The sequence below is a fragment of the Pyrgilauda ruficollis genome, unplaced genomic scaffold (genome assembly GCF_017590135.1).
Source record: "Pyrgilauda ruficollis isolate IOZ18807 unplaced genomic scaffold, ASM1759013v1 scaffold95, whole genome shotgun sequence".
Classification (NCBI taxonomy): Eukaryota; Metazoa; Chordata; class Aves; order Passeriformes; family Passeridae; genus Pyrgilauda; species Pyrgilauda ruficollis.
Window position 1 is genome coordinate 771,028 of NW_024531599.1, and position 18,637 is coordinate 789,664.

Sequence of the window (18,637 nt, forward strand, 5' to 3'; positions counted from 1 at the left end):
AAAAACTCCGTGGCTTGTTCAGAGGCTTCCTCACACCCCATTTGGTGCTTGTGCCCTGCAGCCTGCAGTGTGCTCTGCAGTGTTTCTGCTTTGGAGAGCAGCGTGCTGCTCTGCCTGTGCCATCCAGCCCAGCCCTGAGCTGCATCCAACTCGCCGTCTCCTTCCTGCGCATTTGTTCTCTCTCTTCCAGCCCATTTAGCACACTCAGGTCTCTCAAAATTCAGTTTGTAAGCAAAGTGACACATTGTAAAGTCTGTCTTTTCTCTGCCTTCCCCCAAAATTAAAAAACAAAGCACACAGGGTCCCAAGCAGGACACACCTGGGCCTGCATTGCCAGGCTGCTATGTGCAGTTACAGGTACTGACAGCAGAGCCCCTCCTTTGGTGCCTACAGCAGGCTGTGACTGCTCCCTTGCAGAAACCAGCTCTGTCACTGTGCAGTGGTTCTGCTGACTTGCCTCAGAAAATTCAGTTATCTCATGCTGTAAATGGCTTTGGGTGAGCTCCAGGAAGTGATGAATTGTGTAAGTGGAAAGAACCCAAAAGTTGGTGAATGATTGCGGCTGTGGCCCAGGCTGAGCCATGCTGACCTGCAGGATGTGCTCAGCTGAACATCAAGTTCCTCTTGCAGGTTGGACTCCCAGAATGGCTAATGATGCTGTAAGATGTCTGTATTTTTATATAAATTCTGGGGGAGCAGAGGGGAAAAAGCCTGAGAGGATGATGGGGTAAAAGACCCAAAATGGTTCTTCTCTTGCCATACCCAAAGCAAAGCTGTGGCTGAACTGCACCAAGGAAATCCAGCAGCCTCCTGCAAGTGCCTGGGCTGCCCCTTCTGCAGAGCCCCTCCCCATGCCTGGGGCTGACCTGGTCCCCATGGATTTGCCAAACCATTCCTGAAACTCATTTGAAAACCTGTTTTGTCCTCTCTATACCTGCAGTAGCTCCTATATACCTGCATCCTCATTGCAGAGTAAATTCCACTGATTTAAATTCCAGTGATTCGAAGCCATTGCAGCAAAGTGCCTGCTGTACTGAGCTACAAATTTACTTGGTTTATACATTTCAGGAATTTATATTATTTTACTACTGCTCTGAACTTCATTTGCAGTATATTTTGCAAATGCCTTCTTCCTGTAGGTGGCTTATTGCTTCTGACTGCTGGGCAAACAGCAGTGATTCTGCTTGTGTCAAAAGCTGCAGAAAACGCTTATTGTTTCCTTAATGTGCCATTACCTGGACAGTGCACACACTGCAGCAGAGAGAGCAGGAGAGCTCCTGCTCTGCAAAATTAGGAGTTGCACAGCTTTCACTCATCAAACAGCAGCTTTTTTTGTTCATGAAACAGCAGATCCTTGAGAGACAGTCATCCCTCTGAAGTGTAGGCGCTTCCCGTGTTGGCATATCCATCACAGCTCATGTGTCTGTCTGGATAATCAATGGGAAGAAATGAGCTCCTCTGCAGTGCATGCACATGGGTTGTGCTGGAGGCTCCTTGTGAAGGTGATAAATCACACCCTGGGAGTGCAGCTCTGCAAGCCCTCGTCTCCATTGCAGGCAGCTCCCAGGGCACAGTTCAAAGAATCATGGAATCTCCTGAGTGGGAAAGAATTTCAGGGATCATTGAGTCCAGCCCCTGGCCATACACAGCCACCCCAGCTATCCAACTCTGTCCCTGAGAGCATTGTCCAAATGCTCCTGGAGCTCTGGCAGCCTCGGGGCCATGCCCATTCCCTGGGGAGCCTGGGCAGTGCCCAGCACCCTCTGGGGGAAGAATCTTTTTCACAATACCCAGCCTAACCCTCCCCTGACACAGCTTCATGTCATTCCTTCGGGTCCTGTGCATGGTCACAGAGAGCAGAGATCAGTGTCTGCCCCTCCAGGAGTCTCCAGTGCAGCATCCCTGGCACAGACTCAATCCTTTGCACTTGCCTTGGCCTCTGGAGATCAGGGATGTTCAGCACATTATATATCAGGTGATATCTCCTTGCACCACTTTCAGGTGAGAAGCTCTCACATGAGCCCCACAACATCTGAGGAGCTGGGAGGTGACTGTACCTCCTGCAAGCCAAGAAAGCCTGTAAAGGGGATTCCTCTCTGGAAGCCAGGCTGTTTTGCTGCACAGCTGAACCAGCACTGAACACAGGTCCTGGGGGTGGATAAACCCACCATGGCAGATTATTGTAGAATGATCCAAATGTCTGGATTCTCTGTGGTTTTGTCACAGTGCAGCAGTGTAGTGAACTTTCTAATAAATGTCAATATACTGGATCAGATGCAAATCCTCTTCAGCCCATTACCTTTCCCATGAAGGTGGTGGACTAAAACCAGGAAAAGAGTCCAAGGACAAAATAAGTGTATTCACCTTCATCCCTCACTTAGCTCACTGCCCTTTGCACACATGCAGACCTCTGGTACAGTGTTAACATGACAGTGATAGACCTGCAAAGAGCATTCCAGCACCCTCATCCCTGTACAGAGGGACAGTGTGAATAATCATTCCATATTAACCAGGCTGAAGAGCGAAGTTTAATTAACTGTTCATAAGACTGAAGCCTCTCCTCCAGCATGGAAATCATTTACTGCTGTGCACTCCTTGACTCAAAGCACTGCTCCATTCCTCATCAGTTCCTCCCAGTGAATGCCAGGGCAGAGGCTGCATTCATGTATTTTCATGTGAATAATTCTTTCGAATTCTCCCAGCTTTGATGAAATCTAGTTGTGCACAAGTCTGTGTTTAACGGTGGGTTTTTCAGTGTGAAGGATCTTGGTTTACACAGAGTGTGAAGGTCATTTCTTTATTTCCATGGCTCTTTCCAAGGCGTGTGTCTCTGTGATGCCTGCAGTTCAGTGGCTCCTGGCGTGATGGGTTTCATATTGATGAAGGCAGCAGATTGCAGGAATATGATCGTGACTATAATGACAGGAAGAAGGGTCTGAGGAATGCACCAGTGCAGGATTTCTGTTCTGAGATTTTTGTCTGAGTGAGAGGGTGTTTATGAGGAGTGGGGTTCTTTTCGTAAAGATGCAATGATTTGGAATGGAGCAAATAATCTAGAGAATAGCTGCACCTTTTTAACAGAACATGTCCAGCACTAAAGGGTTTATTGAGAGGCTCTGGGGAGAAGGTGCTGTGAACACGTGTGTATTGTGTGCTCATGGGGAAGTTGTCCCAAAGAAACAGCAATAGCAGATGGAGCTAAAATTAATTTTTGTCCATGAGAAGGAGAATAATAGCTCAGGAGTCTACAGAGACAGGAAGGCAGATCATCTGCTTTTACTTTAACCTCTTCTGCACCTTCTTTTTTTTCCAGGTCATATCTGACTCCGGTGCGGGATGAGGAAGCAGAATCACTGAGGAAGGCACGATCCAGACAGGCCCGGCAGACTCGCAGGTCTACCCAGGTAAAGAATGGAAATGTTCACATTCATGAGTAGGATGAAGAGAGCTGCTTAATTGGTTGCCCAGAAAAGCTGTGACTGCCCCATCCCTGGCAGTGTCCAAGGCCAGGTTGGACAGGGCTTGGAGCAACCTGGGATAGTGGGGGGAGTCCCTGCCCATGGCAGCGGGTGGAATGAGATGGACTTTAAGGTCCCTTCTAATCCAAACCATTCCATGATTCTGTAAAGAGGCAGGATTTTATTTTCTGTTACGTTATTTCTTAGGACAAGGGACTTGTCTGCACTCACACTGTTTTGGAGAGGTTCTGGCAAAATTTCCTTCAAGCAGTTATTAGAAAACCCTCCCACAGACATACATGAGTTAGATTTTCAAGCTTTGCTTTCTGCAATGTGCCTGCCTCTTAGTTTGTAGTGTGATCACATATATTTGGGTTGCTTTGAGTCAGTGATTATGTCAGTAGGCTGAGAAATACAGTAAAGGCAACAGAATTCTTCCCTTTCTCTTACCATAGGGATGAAACATGAGCCTGACCAGATGTGAGTCTGTGGCATTTTAAACTGACATGGAAGACTGAAAATGTAATTTCAGGCTGGAGGAGTCTCCAAGGAGACTTTAGAGCCCCTTCCAGTGCCTAAAGGGGCTCCAATAGAGCTGGAGAAGGATTTTGAACAAGGGCCTGGAGGGACAGGACAAGGGGGAATAGCTTCCAATTGCCAGGGTTAGATGGGATATTGGGAAGGAGTTCTTAGCTATTAGGGTGGGCAGGCCCTGGCACAGGGTGCCCAGAGAAGCTGTGGCTGTCCCTGGATCCCTGGAAGTGTCCAAGGCCAGGCTGGATGGGGCTGGGAGCACCCTTGGCTAGTGGAAGGTGTCCCTGCTCTTGGTGGGGGTGAGATGAGATGAGCTTTAAGGTCCCTTCCAAGCCAAACCAGTGTGGGGTTCTATAATTCTGTGCATGAATGGAAGGCTGGTGTTTCCCTGCAGGGAGTGACCCTGACGGACCTGCAGGAGGCCGAGCGCACGTTCAGCCGGTCGCGGGCGGAGCGCCAGGCGCAGGAGCCGCAGGGGGACAGAGCCGAGGACAGCGGCGACAGGCCGGAGAGCCGCGCGCGGTGGGGACGGAGCACGGACGACGAGGTGATCCTTCTGCCTCAGCACCCCTTTGCTGAGAGCTGGCAAACCCATTTAGGAGAGCTGACATCAGGAGATACTCACTGGCAGTTATCTTTTTATTCTGAGGGGGACAGGCTAACTGGAAAGAGGCGCTGCTGACTGCCGAGCAGCTGTTCAGCATGGGAGGTGCATGTGGAAGTGCTGGAGCTTAGCTCTGCCTTTGCTCTCCTCTGGGAATTTCACCTTTCTGTCTCTTGCCAGAAAATAAAATGGTGTAAATCCCAGAAAGTGTAATGAGAAGGCTAATGATAGAAATGTGGCCTGAATCCATCCTGCTGTGCAGTCTAGGCAGAGGCTTTGTGTTCACATTTTTCCACAGATGTTCAATGTGTAATGGAAAGCTGGAGAGACCAGTTTTCTGCCCCTGCCACCACCTCTGGTTTTTTTCCCTCTAAATCATATCTTTCTATTAGGTAACTTGTGTCTCCTGCCATGAGCTGTAGGGACAAAGGGATTGATCCCAGATCTCCCAGCTGTGGAGGGTGCTTTTACACTGTAGCTGTGCAATGACTTTAACATCCATCCTTATCTGATAGAATGGACCTGATCTAGCAAGTGCAGGTGATCACTTCCAACAGCAGTGAGGAGAACATTGCACTCTGAAAAATTACTGCATTCCCTGAAATCCAAAATCTGGTACTTCCTTTTCATTGTACTATTTTTCTGTCATGGCTCTTTGTTTCTAGACCGTCTATCGGCGATTGAGGGGCCCAGCACAGCCCGACAAACCCACGACACCTGTGTCTCCTTCCACAGCAGCACCTCTGCTCTATACAAGCTCATACCTGACTCGAACAAATAAATATCTAGGGCTGGACTCAGTGAATCCAGCAGATTTCAGAGCGGCAGGCACAGAGATGGAGAAAAATGGTAGGTACCAGGAGAGTGAAGAACAGACAAAGCTCAAGGGTTTTGTTGTGGATTAGAACTTCCGGTGTGTACAGATGGAGAGAACACGTTTACTTGTTACTCTGAGGGAAGCTGCCACGTCACAAAACAAATGTTACTTGTTTAAATGAAGTTAAACAAATTCCTATTGCTTGTAACAAAGGGATAAAAGGATATTTTTCATTTTGGATAAATAAATGAGACAGTGATGATGGAGCATTTAGCTATTAGAGCTAGGGAAAGAGGTTCCCCTAGTACAGGTTGTCCTCAGAACAGGAGTAAATCAGGATGACCTGGGGAGAACTGGCAGCTGGGGTAACTTCCCTGGCTCTGATGAGGGAAGGAATGTGAGTATCCAGCTGTAGTAGGACACTGAGATTCCATTTCATTCGGTTTAATAACTTCTTTGTAATATAACACAAGGCAAGATGACCTTGGTCAGCTTGAAAAGAACCCTAGAACCTTAGCAAAAGCGCAGATGTAAATCACTGAAACCAAAGCAGTCTTTCTTTGCTTGGCCAGAGTGTGAAGATCAGGATTCAGACGACAAATCCCTGAACAAACAGTCGATCCGAGAGCGGCGACGGCCAAAAGAGAGACGGAGAGGCACCGGCATCATCTTCTCAACACAAGATGTAAGTTTGAGTTCCTTAGAAAGAGAAACTCCAGGGTGAATTTTCTTTCTGTTCCAAGCTTCATGATTTTCTTCCCAGTCCATTGATTTCCCCTTAGTTCTTCCCTCTGCAGCTGTCTTCTAGACTGGCATATCCAAAGGTCTCACGTCCCTGTTTGGCCTGTGTCAGACTGAGCAGCAGGCTCTGGGCAGCCTGTTCCTGAGCCATATCATGGGAACCCTGCAGGACTGGGAAAGGGCCCGCATGGGAGAGGAGAGATTCAAAGTCTAATTCCTTTGGAAGGAGGTCACAAGCCACCAGGAGTATTTTCAGATTTCTTCAAGCCCAAATTTGTCTGCTCTTTAAGCCCCCTGAAAGAAAGACAATAGGAAAAAAACTCATGTTTGGGTCCCCTCCCAGCACCAGGGAACACTCACAGCATAAGTGCAGAAGAGCTGTCTGTGTCATGGTCATTTCTCTTAGTCCTGGTTTCAGAGGATTTCTTCAGTCTGAGAGAAGGGATCCAACCCTCCAAACTTTGGCTAGAGCCTCAGCTAGGAAAACAGATCACCTTTTCCAGGAGAGAGTAAGAATTATGAAATTACGGTTAATGAGTTGAGTCCAGAATCAGCCGGAATGCCATGGTAGTTCACATTTGCTCCATGAAATCCTGGAGCAGTTACAAAGGGCAGTGGCTTAGAGAGGCTATGCAAGTGCAAGATACCTGGGATGATGAGTCTTTCCACCTGGAGTCTAACTGAACTAGAGATACTTTTGGAAGTCAATATTATGACAGTATTTCAGATGTGCAGTTTTTCCAAGTATTTTTCCCTCAGTGTATTAGGGACTTCCTCGCAACTCCTCAGAAACACTGGAATGGCAGGAGCCATCTCCTGAGAGTAATTCTGTCCTCAATACCAAGATCTTCTAAATGGCCATTAGGACACCAAACCTGATCTGATAATTAGCCAAAAAGCATTTGGACAGGCATTTCTTTTGACAGAAGTTTTCCTAGCATTAGCATCAAATAATTTTTTTCACTGCAAGGGTGGTTAGGGACTGGCACAGGCTGCCCAGAGCAGTGGTGGAGTCACCATTCCTGGTAGGGTTCAAAAAACACATAGATGTGGCACTTTGTGCTGTGGTGAAGTTGACATGGTGTGTTCGGTCAAATGTTGGACTTGTTGGTCTTGGAGGTCTTTTCCAGCCTTAATGATTCTGTGATTCTATAAACAATACATTATCTTCTTGGGATAAAGTTTTGTTGTCTCCAGAGCTGCCTAATTTTATTGTTTGCCTTTCCTCCTAGGATGAAGATGAAGTTGATGGAAATGAGGAAGTGAAGGAAACTCGGGTAAGTGAGACCATGTATCTGAATCACTGATGTGTCACTCTTGGGTGTTGGTGGCTTTTACTCTTGTCTAAAAGAGAGTTCAGGCTCTGCTCAGGAGTATGAACTGGCAGATAGTTCCAAGCAGCAAATTCCTTACTGATTTCTCTTCTGAAAGATGAGGTTTATCTGCAGAGTGGCCTGAGTTCAATGTTCTCCTGGAGAGCTGCACAGGAGTTGTGGAGCCTGGAGGGAATGCAGTGGTGGGGCTGCACTGCCAGGACAGTGGGATCCCGTGTGTCCTGGGGAAGGCGTGACCTTGGATCTTGGAATCACTGCTGTTTTGGACAGGATGTTTTGTATTTCTGAAATCTGCTCTCCTGTCTCATGGATTTCCTTTCTTGCGGAAAATGGCCTTTGCAAGCAGCACGTCAGAGGTTGTTCAGTGTTGTCCTGTTCTTGCAATAGTATCATCCTTTGAGGTCCTTTCTTTCATTTTATAATAATTACTGAGTCTTTCCAAATCACCTTAGTTTCCTTTGGTTTTGTTTGTCTTTGTCTGAAACACATTTGAGCCTGACAACATGACTGACTCTGACAATGTCAAAGCTTAATATATTTCCAAGCTATTACAGTGCAATGTGGAAGACCTGGGAGAAATAGCAAATGTAAGGTTGCATAGGGGTCAGCCTGCTTGTGGGATGTTTCATTTTTGCTAGAAAACATTGAACCTGGGGGAGCCTTTCCCTATACTTTGCAATGCAGCAGAGTGATTGAAGCATCATTTAGTTGGAATTAACTGGTTCTTTGCTGAAAATTACAATAACACTCTTCAGACTCCGTTTTTGTTTTCATTCTTGCAATATTCAGCCAGAATGCGGCAAAGCCTTGCTGGGGCCAGAGACTCACGTGGTGCTGGGATGGCGTTTAGTATGTCCTTATCTTTCCATGCCAGCCGTTGCTTTCCCAATGCTTACTTTGCACTTTACTCCACTTGAAATGTGAGATATTCCTGCTCACAGAAGCATCACCTGCTTCAAGGAGGCCAGCTCTTCCCCCAGGAGTTTCTGCTCATCACAGTGCAGAGCTTCCTGAAGTCTTCACTGAACCCTGCAGCAAAGACTTGGCCATTTATCGTCATTAAAATTGTTTTGACATTTCTGCTGCCTCACAGTAAGACTGAAGGAGGGGAGTTTTGTAATGTGTAAGAGTAATAATCATAATAGGGACACCTTGTTTCCAGCAGGCATGTTTGGGACTTGCTGGGAATGTCTTGTTCTTCTGGGAAGTTGTCCCAGATTACCTAAATTAAGACAAAGGAGTAGCTGAGGCTGCAGGTTTGGAGGCTTCCTGGAGTCTAGTTCTAAAATTGCTGAAGATTTTATTGAGCACCGTCCTCACTGCTCATGTAAATGGACAAGCTGCACTTTGGGAGAATCCAGCTGCCCAAAAATTCAAGGTCACCCAGTCTCTTAATAATGCTGGTTTTCCCCAAATTAACAGCAAGGATTCCTTTTGTCTGACACTTCACATTATTTTCTTGTGGAATCCATCTAAAAGCAGAGTGACTTCCCTTCAGTTCCATCATCCCCTTTGTGCAGGTGCTTCAGGGCACCAGTACCATGGTTTCTTATGCACCCAACGTACCTTCAACCTGGGTTAGACTCTCCTCCCACTCTGCTAGAGCTGTTATTCCCATTTTCCCAGTCCTCTTTTTTTATCCAGTTCCCAGTTTATTTTCTTGAATGCATGCCTCCAGCATCATGTCACTTGGTCAGTCTTCCCTGGTTAATTTGAGATCCAAATCAGATTTCTGTCCTAACTGGCCATCACTTTGGCAGGAATCATGGAACAGCTCTCTGTTTTCAGTTCTAGTGCCAATAAGAAAGTACAGTTAATAATCATTAATTCTTCAGTAACTATAGTTCCAGAATGGCAGTTGCCAAATGTCACCAGGTTGTGAACTTGAACAGTCTGGAGTGTCCCATGTTAGTAGCAGAACCCCAAAGAATCTGATTTTGTGGGAACGGTTACATTTTTCTTCTAGTGTTTATATCTTGGCTGATACCAGGATGATTTTCATGGAAGCCAGAAAACAGGACTTGCTTGAAATCCCTCCTCCAAGCTCTGCAGTGCTGGAGACTAGCACAGGAAAGGTAAAGGCAGTTTTGAGAAGGAACAAAAGGAGCAAATACATGTTGTTCTAATTCTCAGAAGTGGATGAATTATTTTGACTGAGCTCATGAGCACCAGAGTGGGAAACCAGCCCAGACGCTTTGGCTGAGGTTTAGGCAGCTAAGAGGTCTCATAGTGGGATGTGTCAGTGTCCTCCATTTGTTCTGCTCCCACCCCAGCTGCCTCCTTGGGACACAGACTGCCTGGATGCACTGTGGAAAGTTGGAAGAGCAGACAAAGTTTTATTGTGGAATAAATGTTCAAGGGTACAAGGACTTCAGCTGGAAACGGCCTCTGGGGATGCAGCTTTAGGAGACGTTTTTCCGTGATTCCAGTGGGAAGGAGCTGCAAAGGAAGGAGTTTTTGTGTGGTCTGGGGAGACCTGAGCTCAGAACAGAGGTGGGGGAGAAGCTTGGCCACAATCTTGTCTCTGTTTCTCAGAAAATAAAAACTGGGAGAGTTGAATGCTTGTGTTGTACCCAGACTGAGCTGGGGGGAGGCTGGAGCTGGGAAACCTTCCCTGTTCCCTCAAGCCACTGGCTGCAGAATACCAGTGGGAATTCCAGTCTTGGTGAGGCCAGTGAGGACACATGCAGCAGAGTCAGTGTGGGTAGGGATCAATGGGCTAGTCTGGGGTGCAGCAGGAGGATGATGATGAAGACTAAAGAGAATGTTCCAGTGTTCCATTTCAGAGCAGGTTTTCTTTATCCCTGACTCTGCTGGCTTTGACTTGGCCCTGACTTAAAATAATAGAATCTATTACAGACTGGTTTGGGTTGGAAGGGGCCTTAAAGCCCATCCAGTCCCACCCCATGCAGTCATACCCCCACTACTCCAGGTTGCTCTAAGCCCAATTCAACCTGGCCTTGGACACTTCAGGGATGGGGCAGCCACAGCTTCTCTGGGAAACTTCTGCCATTACTATTGCACAGCAGGGACAATTAGGAACAAATTTGGAAGAAAAGTATATTTTAAATGACAGAACATAGGGAACAAGTAGAAAATGTTTATAATCATTTAAAGGATTGTTTTTCCTTGCAGTTCTGTGCTGGAGCATTACAGATGCTCCTCACCCACAGCAGAGTTTGTCAAAGTAAAACTTCAAATTCAGAGGAAGACACTGAGCGTTATGTTCATAAAATCACAATTTCTGAGCAGTAAAAGTATCAAACAAAATGTCTGTTGTCATGAACTGCCTTCAGGACAGTCTGTATAGCACAGTATAAACCCCAGACACACTAATGGAATTAAGTTTTATGGAGGAATAGCACTGAAACGTTTGATTGTGAATTACAATTGCAGTAAGTGGATTAAATAGGCTCCATTCCTGTCTCCCTGCGCTTTGATTTATGGAATGAACCAGGCTCACTCTGGTTTGTAAATAAGTGTTCTGCCTACTTGTACTGTTACCATGAAATCACCAGATGCAACTAGACACCAGTATAAATTAAATCTCTGTCTTAGAAGGGCTGAATTTCTAAACTTAATTCCACAAGTTCAATTCAATGTCTTAATGTTATTGCTGATTCAGAGCTATGACCTGGGAGTCCTGATTTTGGTGTGTCCTATTTTTCACCTATATTTTTGTTTTTAGTGCCACTTTATCCTTCCACAGAGGCTTCAGTTCAGCTTGTGTCACCATGCTGTTTGCCTTTTTGTGAAAGATGGATGTGATGAATAACTAGAAGATCAGGAATAGCTTTTGTTAAGTGTTTTGTGAATGTCCTGTTGTGGCCACACTGGGTTTATTGTGAGCCCTGGGAGTCCCCAGTCGTTACTGCCCTTTTCCCTGTGTCATGCAGCCAACCCTGTGCCTGTGGACTGTGTTTGGAAGCCAAGGAAGGCTCAGAGTCCTCCACTTTCAGGGCTCACATTGCCTAATATGGTAAGGTATGTCTGCAAGAGCTGAGCTGTTTTGCTGGGATACAAGGGAAAGTTGACCAGGAAAAGGAGCAAAATAGGTGAACTTCTGGCCAGCTGATAAGAAACTAAAATCCTTTCAATGCGGACAGTGCTGTATGGTGGTGCTCGTCCTATGCTTCATTGCTGCTGGCCCAGGGTCTTTTCTGGGGATTAAGGATATGAGTGTTTTCCCCTGGTTTTACCCTTGAATGTTTATTTCTAGAAGAGATGTGGTGTGATGTGGGAAGGAAACCATCTGGCTCCTGTCCAAGGGCACGTAGATGGCACCATGCGTCATTTGCATCATGTAGTTAAATTAGAGAGCATTTAATTCTGTGTAACATAAGGCTGGGAGAGATTGGCTCTGTTTAGTCCTGTTTATAAACAAATTGCTTTAATAGGCTGTGTATGCTACAAGGAAAGATCTTTAATATGTATAGCAATATGAAATAGCAGCAAAGTGCTGCAGGAAGGAGCATGAACTGAGGCTTTGCCATAGAGCTTGAATGTGGTGAAGAACATCCTCATCGTGTTCAGAGTGCCCTGGCTTCTCTGGAAGGTGAATGGGGCAGATAGCAGAGAAATTAAAATTCATTCTGCAAATATTCCTACAAAAATGCTTCATATCTGCACAGAAGATTTGTCCTGTGAATCTCCAGCCTGATGTGCTTGTGTTGATTTTTCTTAACCTCAGTATGTGGAGAAGGACATCAGCCTGGGTGGCTGCGCTCCGCGTTGGTACAGCACTTCACTCCTCAGCCTGGCTCTGAGCACCAGTTTACAGCTCTGGGAAAACATTGTTTGTGCCTAAAGCCAAGTGACCCAAGTGGGTTATGTGACTACAGGGTTACAGCTAAATGCCTTCAGGTGCATTCCTCTAACTCACCAAGTTGCTGAATTAGGAAGGTGTAATGTGAAGCAATGATGGGGATGGGTAACACAAAACCAGCTAAAATCCAATCTATGAGTCCTGGGAAGATGAAGCAAAACAGCCAGTCCTCCAGGAGTGATTCCCAAGGTCACAAACTCGTAACTATTTAAGGTAACTTTATGTTGTAGCATCTTGATTAAGTAGATTGCTGTCAGACTTCTGGTGCAGTCTGAGGTGACTGATCTTTCTCAGTTGTTGGCAAGTCATTCCCCTGCAGCCGTGGGGCTGGGGTTGGGGTTGGCCCTGCAGCAGCCACCCCCAGCTCCCTTGGCTGCTGATGGCATTGCTGGGAGGCCTGAGCAGTCAGTTCAGATGATCCCACTTCACCCCAGGCTCCTTTTCCTTTGCACCCATGGCAGCTATTGCACAGGGTGTTGGGATTCTCCTGCTTTCTTCCCAGAAGGAGCTGGGAGCAGTGTGATGGATAGGGTGGCAGCAGGATCCATGACACGTGTGTGCTTCTCTCCAGTGCTGTGTGGACACAGCACAGGCACTCCAGGAAACGGGAGTGCTCACTCCAGGGTGAATGTTAGCTCAGACCCACTGGCCTGAGGAGCAGCATTGCTCCTGCCCCACATCCTAGAGACAGAATAAATCTCACTATTGTTTTATGTCTATTTATGTTTGTAATTTTTGACTTTTTAAAGGTTAACAGTATATGGTTGTGCTTATACATGTAACGGAGCATCCCATCACTTTTTGTGGGAAACTGTCAAAATCTGTCTCCTTGTGACATGTTCAAAACTATGGAAAGGAGAAGTGTCTCTGACTGCTGAACTGCTTGGAGCAGGTTCTGGGCCCCTCTGGGAGCTGATGATCCTACCTCAGTGTCAGTCATCCAGTGGGCTGGGGGAGGATGTCTCTCCTGACATGATTGAAGTCATCCTCCAAAAAATGTGATCTGCTGAATTAAAATTCCTGCCTAGAGCAGTAGATATCTGGGTGAGCTGTGTCGTGGTGACACAGGTGTCTACCTTGGAGAAGGGGATTGGGGGCAGTGGGAGGGGGCTGCAGCACATGGAATTGGGATGTGCCATGCTCAGGCTCTGCTCTCTGGTCCTTCCCAGTGTGAGAATCTGCATCCAGTTCTGGGGTCTCAGCACAGGAAGGATGTGGAACTGCTGCAATGAGTCCAGAGGAGCCCATGGAGCTGCTCTGAGGGCTGGATCCTCTCTACTCTGGAGCCAGGCTGGGAGAGCTGGGGGTGTTCACCTGGAGAAGAGAAGGCTCCAGGGAGACCTCAGAGCCCCTTCCAGTGCTTAAAGGGACTCCAGGAGAGTTGGAGAGGGACTTTGGAGGAGGCATAGCATGACAGGACAAAGAGGGAATGGCTTCCCACTGGCAGAGGGCAGGGTTAGATGGGATATTGGGAAGGAATTTTTGGCTGTGAGGGTGGGCAGGCCCTGGCACAGAGTCCCCAGAGCAGCTGTGGCTGCCCCTGGATCCCTGGAAGTGTCCAAGGCCAGGTTGGATGGGACTTGGAGCAACCTGGGCAAGTGAAAGGTGTCACTGCCCATGGCAGGGGGTGAAATGTGATGAGCTTTAAGGTCCCTTCCAACCCAAACCATTCTGTGACTCCAGTGTTCTATGGCTGCTTCTCTCTGGCAAAGCCAGAAGCTGATTGTCCTCATCTCCTGCCATCCTGTGCAGGCTGGTGCCATCACACATTTATGTAGTAAATTATTTATCTCCCAGATGTGTTCAGAAGGAATGAAAAGCAGAAGCTGTATTGCCTCATGGCCAGCAGAGAACTTAGGAGTAATCTAAATTTGTTTGGAAAATTGGAGTCAGATTCTCTGGCAATAATATATCATTTGGAAACAACCACTCTAGGAAAAATGGTATGTTGCTGTGATATAAGTGGTGATGTGGTTTGTCCCTTGTGTCTCTAAAAGGTCACTTTTTGTTTGGAGTTTATATCCTCCCACATGTCTCTCTTCAGAAAAAGCCTCATGTTTGGAAAGTCATTGTTAGTTTTCTGCTCTTGGACATGGACTTGCCCTATGAAAAGTAACATTATGTGGCATAAGCTGCTTCATTGTTTGATGTGTCAAGATGTTGAATCCTTAAGCTGCAAAACTCCTTCTGGCAGGAATTTCCCACCTGCTCTAGTTAATTGCTCATTATAGGGAACCTATAAGAAAGATGGAGAAAGACTTTTTACAAGAGCATGTAGTGACAAAACAAGGTGAAACAGCTTCCCACTGTCAGAAGAGAGGTTTATATCAGGTATTTGGAAGAAATTCTCCCTTGTGAGGGTGTCGAGGCCCTGGCACAGGGTGCCCAGAGAAGCTGTGGCTGTCCCTGGATCCCTGGAAGTGTCCAAGGCCAGGCTGGATGGGGCTTGGAGCAGCCTGGGACAGATGAAGGTGTCCCTGCTCATGGTGGGGGGTGGAACAGGATGAGCTTTAAGGTCCCTTCAAAGGTCCCTTCCCAGGCCATTTGTGATCCTATAGTAGGTACCTACCAGGTACTCAGTGCTGGGCACTGTTGTGGGTGGGTTTGAGTGGCTGTTCTACCACATAGGTGGACTTTTCATTGATCTTAGATTTCATCCTTGGCAGTGCACCTAACCCTCTGCACCACAATGTGCTGCTGCTGAGGGATGGTCAGAAATAGGCCTGAAGCACAGTTAGATGACAGTGTGTTGAAGTTACAGATTTGCCTGGCCAGTGACACTGGGATATTGTTGTGTGTCAGCCATTCACTTCCACAGCTGAGCTGGCACACAGGTTTTACAGCCGTGGAGAGGCTGTGCTGGGTGCAGAGAATCTGATCAATGTAGATAAAGACAGAATGGATCGTGACTATTGTGAGGGCCCTGAGATTTTTATTTCTCTATGTCATATTTTGGAAAGTCCCTTAGCTTGAAATAGCTGTTTCCATCTGGTTCTTGTACTGCTGTTTGCTTTCTCAGCTTCTCTGGCATGGCCTGTTCATAGCTGTGCAAATTGTTGTGTTCCTCCTTGTAAGAAACCTGGGTGGGTAGAGGGAACCTGTCAGGAAACTTGCTGAGTGCAACTGCCAGACAGCTTCCCCTGGAAAATATTATGTTCCAACACTACTTTATCCTTTAATGGTTGGAACTGGATTAAATCAATTGATTTTTTGCATGAGCAGTGCTCAAACTGGACTTGTGAGTGGACAGAGCAAAGCATCTCTCTGGATTTGCTGAAGCCTGTCCAGAGAAGGGCGACAGAGATGGAGAAGAGTCTGGAGCACAGTTCTGATGAGGAGCAGCTGAGGGTGCTGGAGAGGCTTAGCCTGGAGAAAAAGAGGCTCAGGGGGGACCTTCTGGCTCTGCACAACTCCCTGACAGGAGGGGCAGCCAGGGGGAGTTGGGCTCTGCTCCCAGGGAACAGGACAAGAGGGAGTGGCGTCAAGTTGAGACAGGGGAAGTTCAGGTTGCTTATTAGGAAAAATTCCTTCCCTGAAGGGCTGGTCAGGCTGCCCAGGGCAGTGCTGGAGTCACCATCCCCGGGAGTGTTCAAAAAACATGTGGATGTAGCACTTGGGACATGCTTTAGTGGTAAACATGGCAGTGGTGGGGGAACAGTTGGGCTCATAGGTTTCTCCAGCAATCCTTGAACCTGTGATTCTGTGATTTTGTTGTGATGCTTTTTTCGAACGAAGCACGGTACTGAGTTCAGGAAACAGCCAGGTTTTGGGTGGACATGAAGCAACCTCTCCATGGCCACCAGACCAGTCTCTGGTGTACAGACCTGGCCAGGATTATGACATGACAATAGGCAGTGCTGGGGTTGCCTCAGGGGTTGTGCCCATGGCTACATTTACAGCCTGAACAGAATCCTGTCTGTAATCTTAGAGACATTTCTGTTTTGCAAAGCTCACACATCTGTCCCCTTCAACAGGAGCCCTTTGTGGTGCTGGTTTGTTGTTTCTGGTTATTGCCACTGTGACCACCCATTTCTGTAACCTCTCACCATCAGCCTGTGTCAGGGCAGGTCAGGCTGGATATCAGGCACTGCCCAGGCTCCCCAGGGAATGGGCACGGCCCCAAGGCTGCCAGAGCTCCAGGAGTGATTGGACAGCACTGCCAGGGATGCCCAGGGTGGGATTGTTGGGGTGACTGTGCAGGGCAGGGGTTGGACTGGATGGTCCCTGTGGGTCCCTTCTGACTCAGGATATTCTGTGATTCTATGAAATACAGTTTAATGACACATTCAGAGAGGGAACGTGAACATCTGTTGGCTCTCTCAGAAGCATTTCTGCCTTTGATGCTCTCGAACTGTGGGTTTGTCTGCCCCCTCCAAGCTCTGTCTCAGGTTCCCTCTGCCTTTGCTGTAGAAGTGCAGATGTAGATTGGTTTACTGGGCTTGTCCTGAGCTTTATCTTCAAATGATGATGAACTCAGGACAGTGAAACCATCTCCCTCTCTGCAGCCTTTGCTTTATGTTCAGTTCTCCCCCTCTGAAGTTTGGGATGTCCCCATAGGGATCAGTGAACAGCCCAGCTTCTCATCCTGCTGTACCTGCTGGATTTAAGTGTCTAAGACACCTTACCTCTTCTTCCAAAAACTCAACTTGGCTCCACAGAACTGCTGGAAGATGTTTCTCCTGCATGCAGAATGGGCACTTGGAGGTGCTAAAATGATGTTTCTCTGCTGAGAGTGCTGCTTTTTGAACTGTCTTCACCTTTGCTCTTTATTACCTCTAGTTATAAGAAAGGAAAAAGAAAAAAACTCTGAAATTTTATATTTAAAATGTCTATTCTCAGCCCCCACTAAATGATCTGCATGTGCTGCTCGGTGATAAACCAGGTATGCCTAAGGCATGGTGCTTCCAGCTTTTTTGTGATAAATTTTGAGATGGGAATAAAAAGTGGGAGAAGAATAATGCTATAGATGCAATTATAGGCTCTCAGCTGTTGTGTGTGTCTGGAGGAGAGGAAGGAAGACCCTTTCCTTCTGCTCCCTATCTATGTGGCACCCCAGCAGATCTGCTCCTGGGAATCCTGGCCTGGGCTCTGCAGATGGAAGTGTTCCCTCCTCCGATTCAGATTCCATTTATGGAAAACTCCAGCAGAGCCTGCACATCCCATTTACAGAACAGCTACTGCCTGGCTATGTTATTTTGCTCCAGTCCTGCAGCCCAGCATAACCCTGCCTGCCTTCTGCAGTGCTAAATAAACTCTGCAAGCTCCATTTGACCCTGGTGAAGCTTGAGGTTGATTTAAAAGTCATTTATTTACAGTAGGGTTTATATATCATGTACAATTTTTGTATAGCAGTAGCAGTAGTAATAATAATCATAATATTAATAATTTGAAATATTCAATCTTGATATACAAAGTTCCATTAAATAAGCTAAATCAAATGCCCAGAAGTACAAATAGTAGACTAGAGTACAAGTAATGCTTTAATAACTTATTTTAAAGGTAATAGGTGTTGGCCTTGTTACTGCTAAAGGAACTCATACATATGTGTTTATATAGCTATATACAGACAGTTCCTTGCCTCTTCTATACACACAGTTCCTTGGCTATACTTGCTGTATAGCACATTAATTTCTGTAATCCAGCAGCTCTTCAGCTGCCCATGACTATACTCCAGGAATAAAAATCTGTATTTTGGAGCCAGTTTTAGTTCTCTCACTCTACAAAGACATATTTGGTCAAAATTACCTGCTCAGGTTACCTGGTGTCATGAGAATGTGACTGGTAATAAGCAATGCAGAGGGTAAGAGTGGAGCTGAGTTACTACATTTTTTAGGTTGAAAAAGACCAATTAAACACAAAAACAACCAACCAAGTGCCATCAAGCCCTGAGCTGGAGTCCAGTCCTTCTCCTGCTCCATAAGCATCTCAATAACCAAAGCAGAAAATCCTTGTCAGGAAGAAAACCACAAACACCACCCAGAGCACAGAACAGGTGAGAAGACTTGTGATATTTTCCAAACTTAGCAACACTGATTTTCTGGGTTCTATGATCACTTTTGAAGATTGGCTTTTGGTCACATCCCCTGGGACAGTGTCTGTGCCACCAATTCCAAATTCACTCATTATCCACCAGAATGAGCAGTTTCTCTCCAGAACCAGCAGAATTTCTTTGCACAGAATGCGATGGGTGCAGTAAATAAAGAGGTGAGAGCAGGAGGCGTAACAAGGCTCAGCCTTTTCTTTCCAGGTGAACTCCTTTCCCAGTGTTTTGGGATGGGATGGGATGGGGTAGGATAGGATAGGATAGGATAGGATGGGATGGGA

At 46.7% G+C, this 18,637-nt stretch overlaps 1 protein-coding gene across 7 annotated transcripts in view; it reads left to right on the forward strand.

The window, feature by feature from the left end:
- Positions 1 to 18,637, forward strand: part of PPP1R12B (protein phosphatase 1 regulatory subunit 12B) — a 131,395-nt gene that overhangs the window by 76,481 nt on the left and 36,277 nt on the right. For all 7 annotated transcript variants that reach the window (XM_041489518.1, XM_041489520.1, XM_041489521.1 and 4 more), the window contains 5 exons: positions 3,314 to 3,404; positions 4,387 to 4,539; positions 5,262 to 5,445; positions 5,986 to 6,098; positions 7,387 to 7,431. In XM_041489518.1, coding sequence (XP_041345452.1) covers positions 3,314 to 3,404; positions 4,387 to 4,539; positions 5,262 to 5,445; positions 5,986 to 6,098; positions 7,387 to 7,431 — 586 coding nt within the window. The remainder of the gene's footprint in view (positions 1 to 3,313; positions 3,405 to 4,386; positions 4,540 to 5,261; positions 5,446 to 5,985; positions 6,099 to 7,386; positions 7,432 to 18,637) is intronic.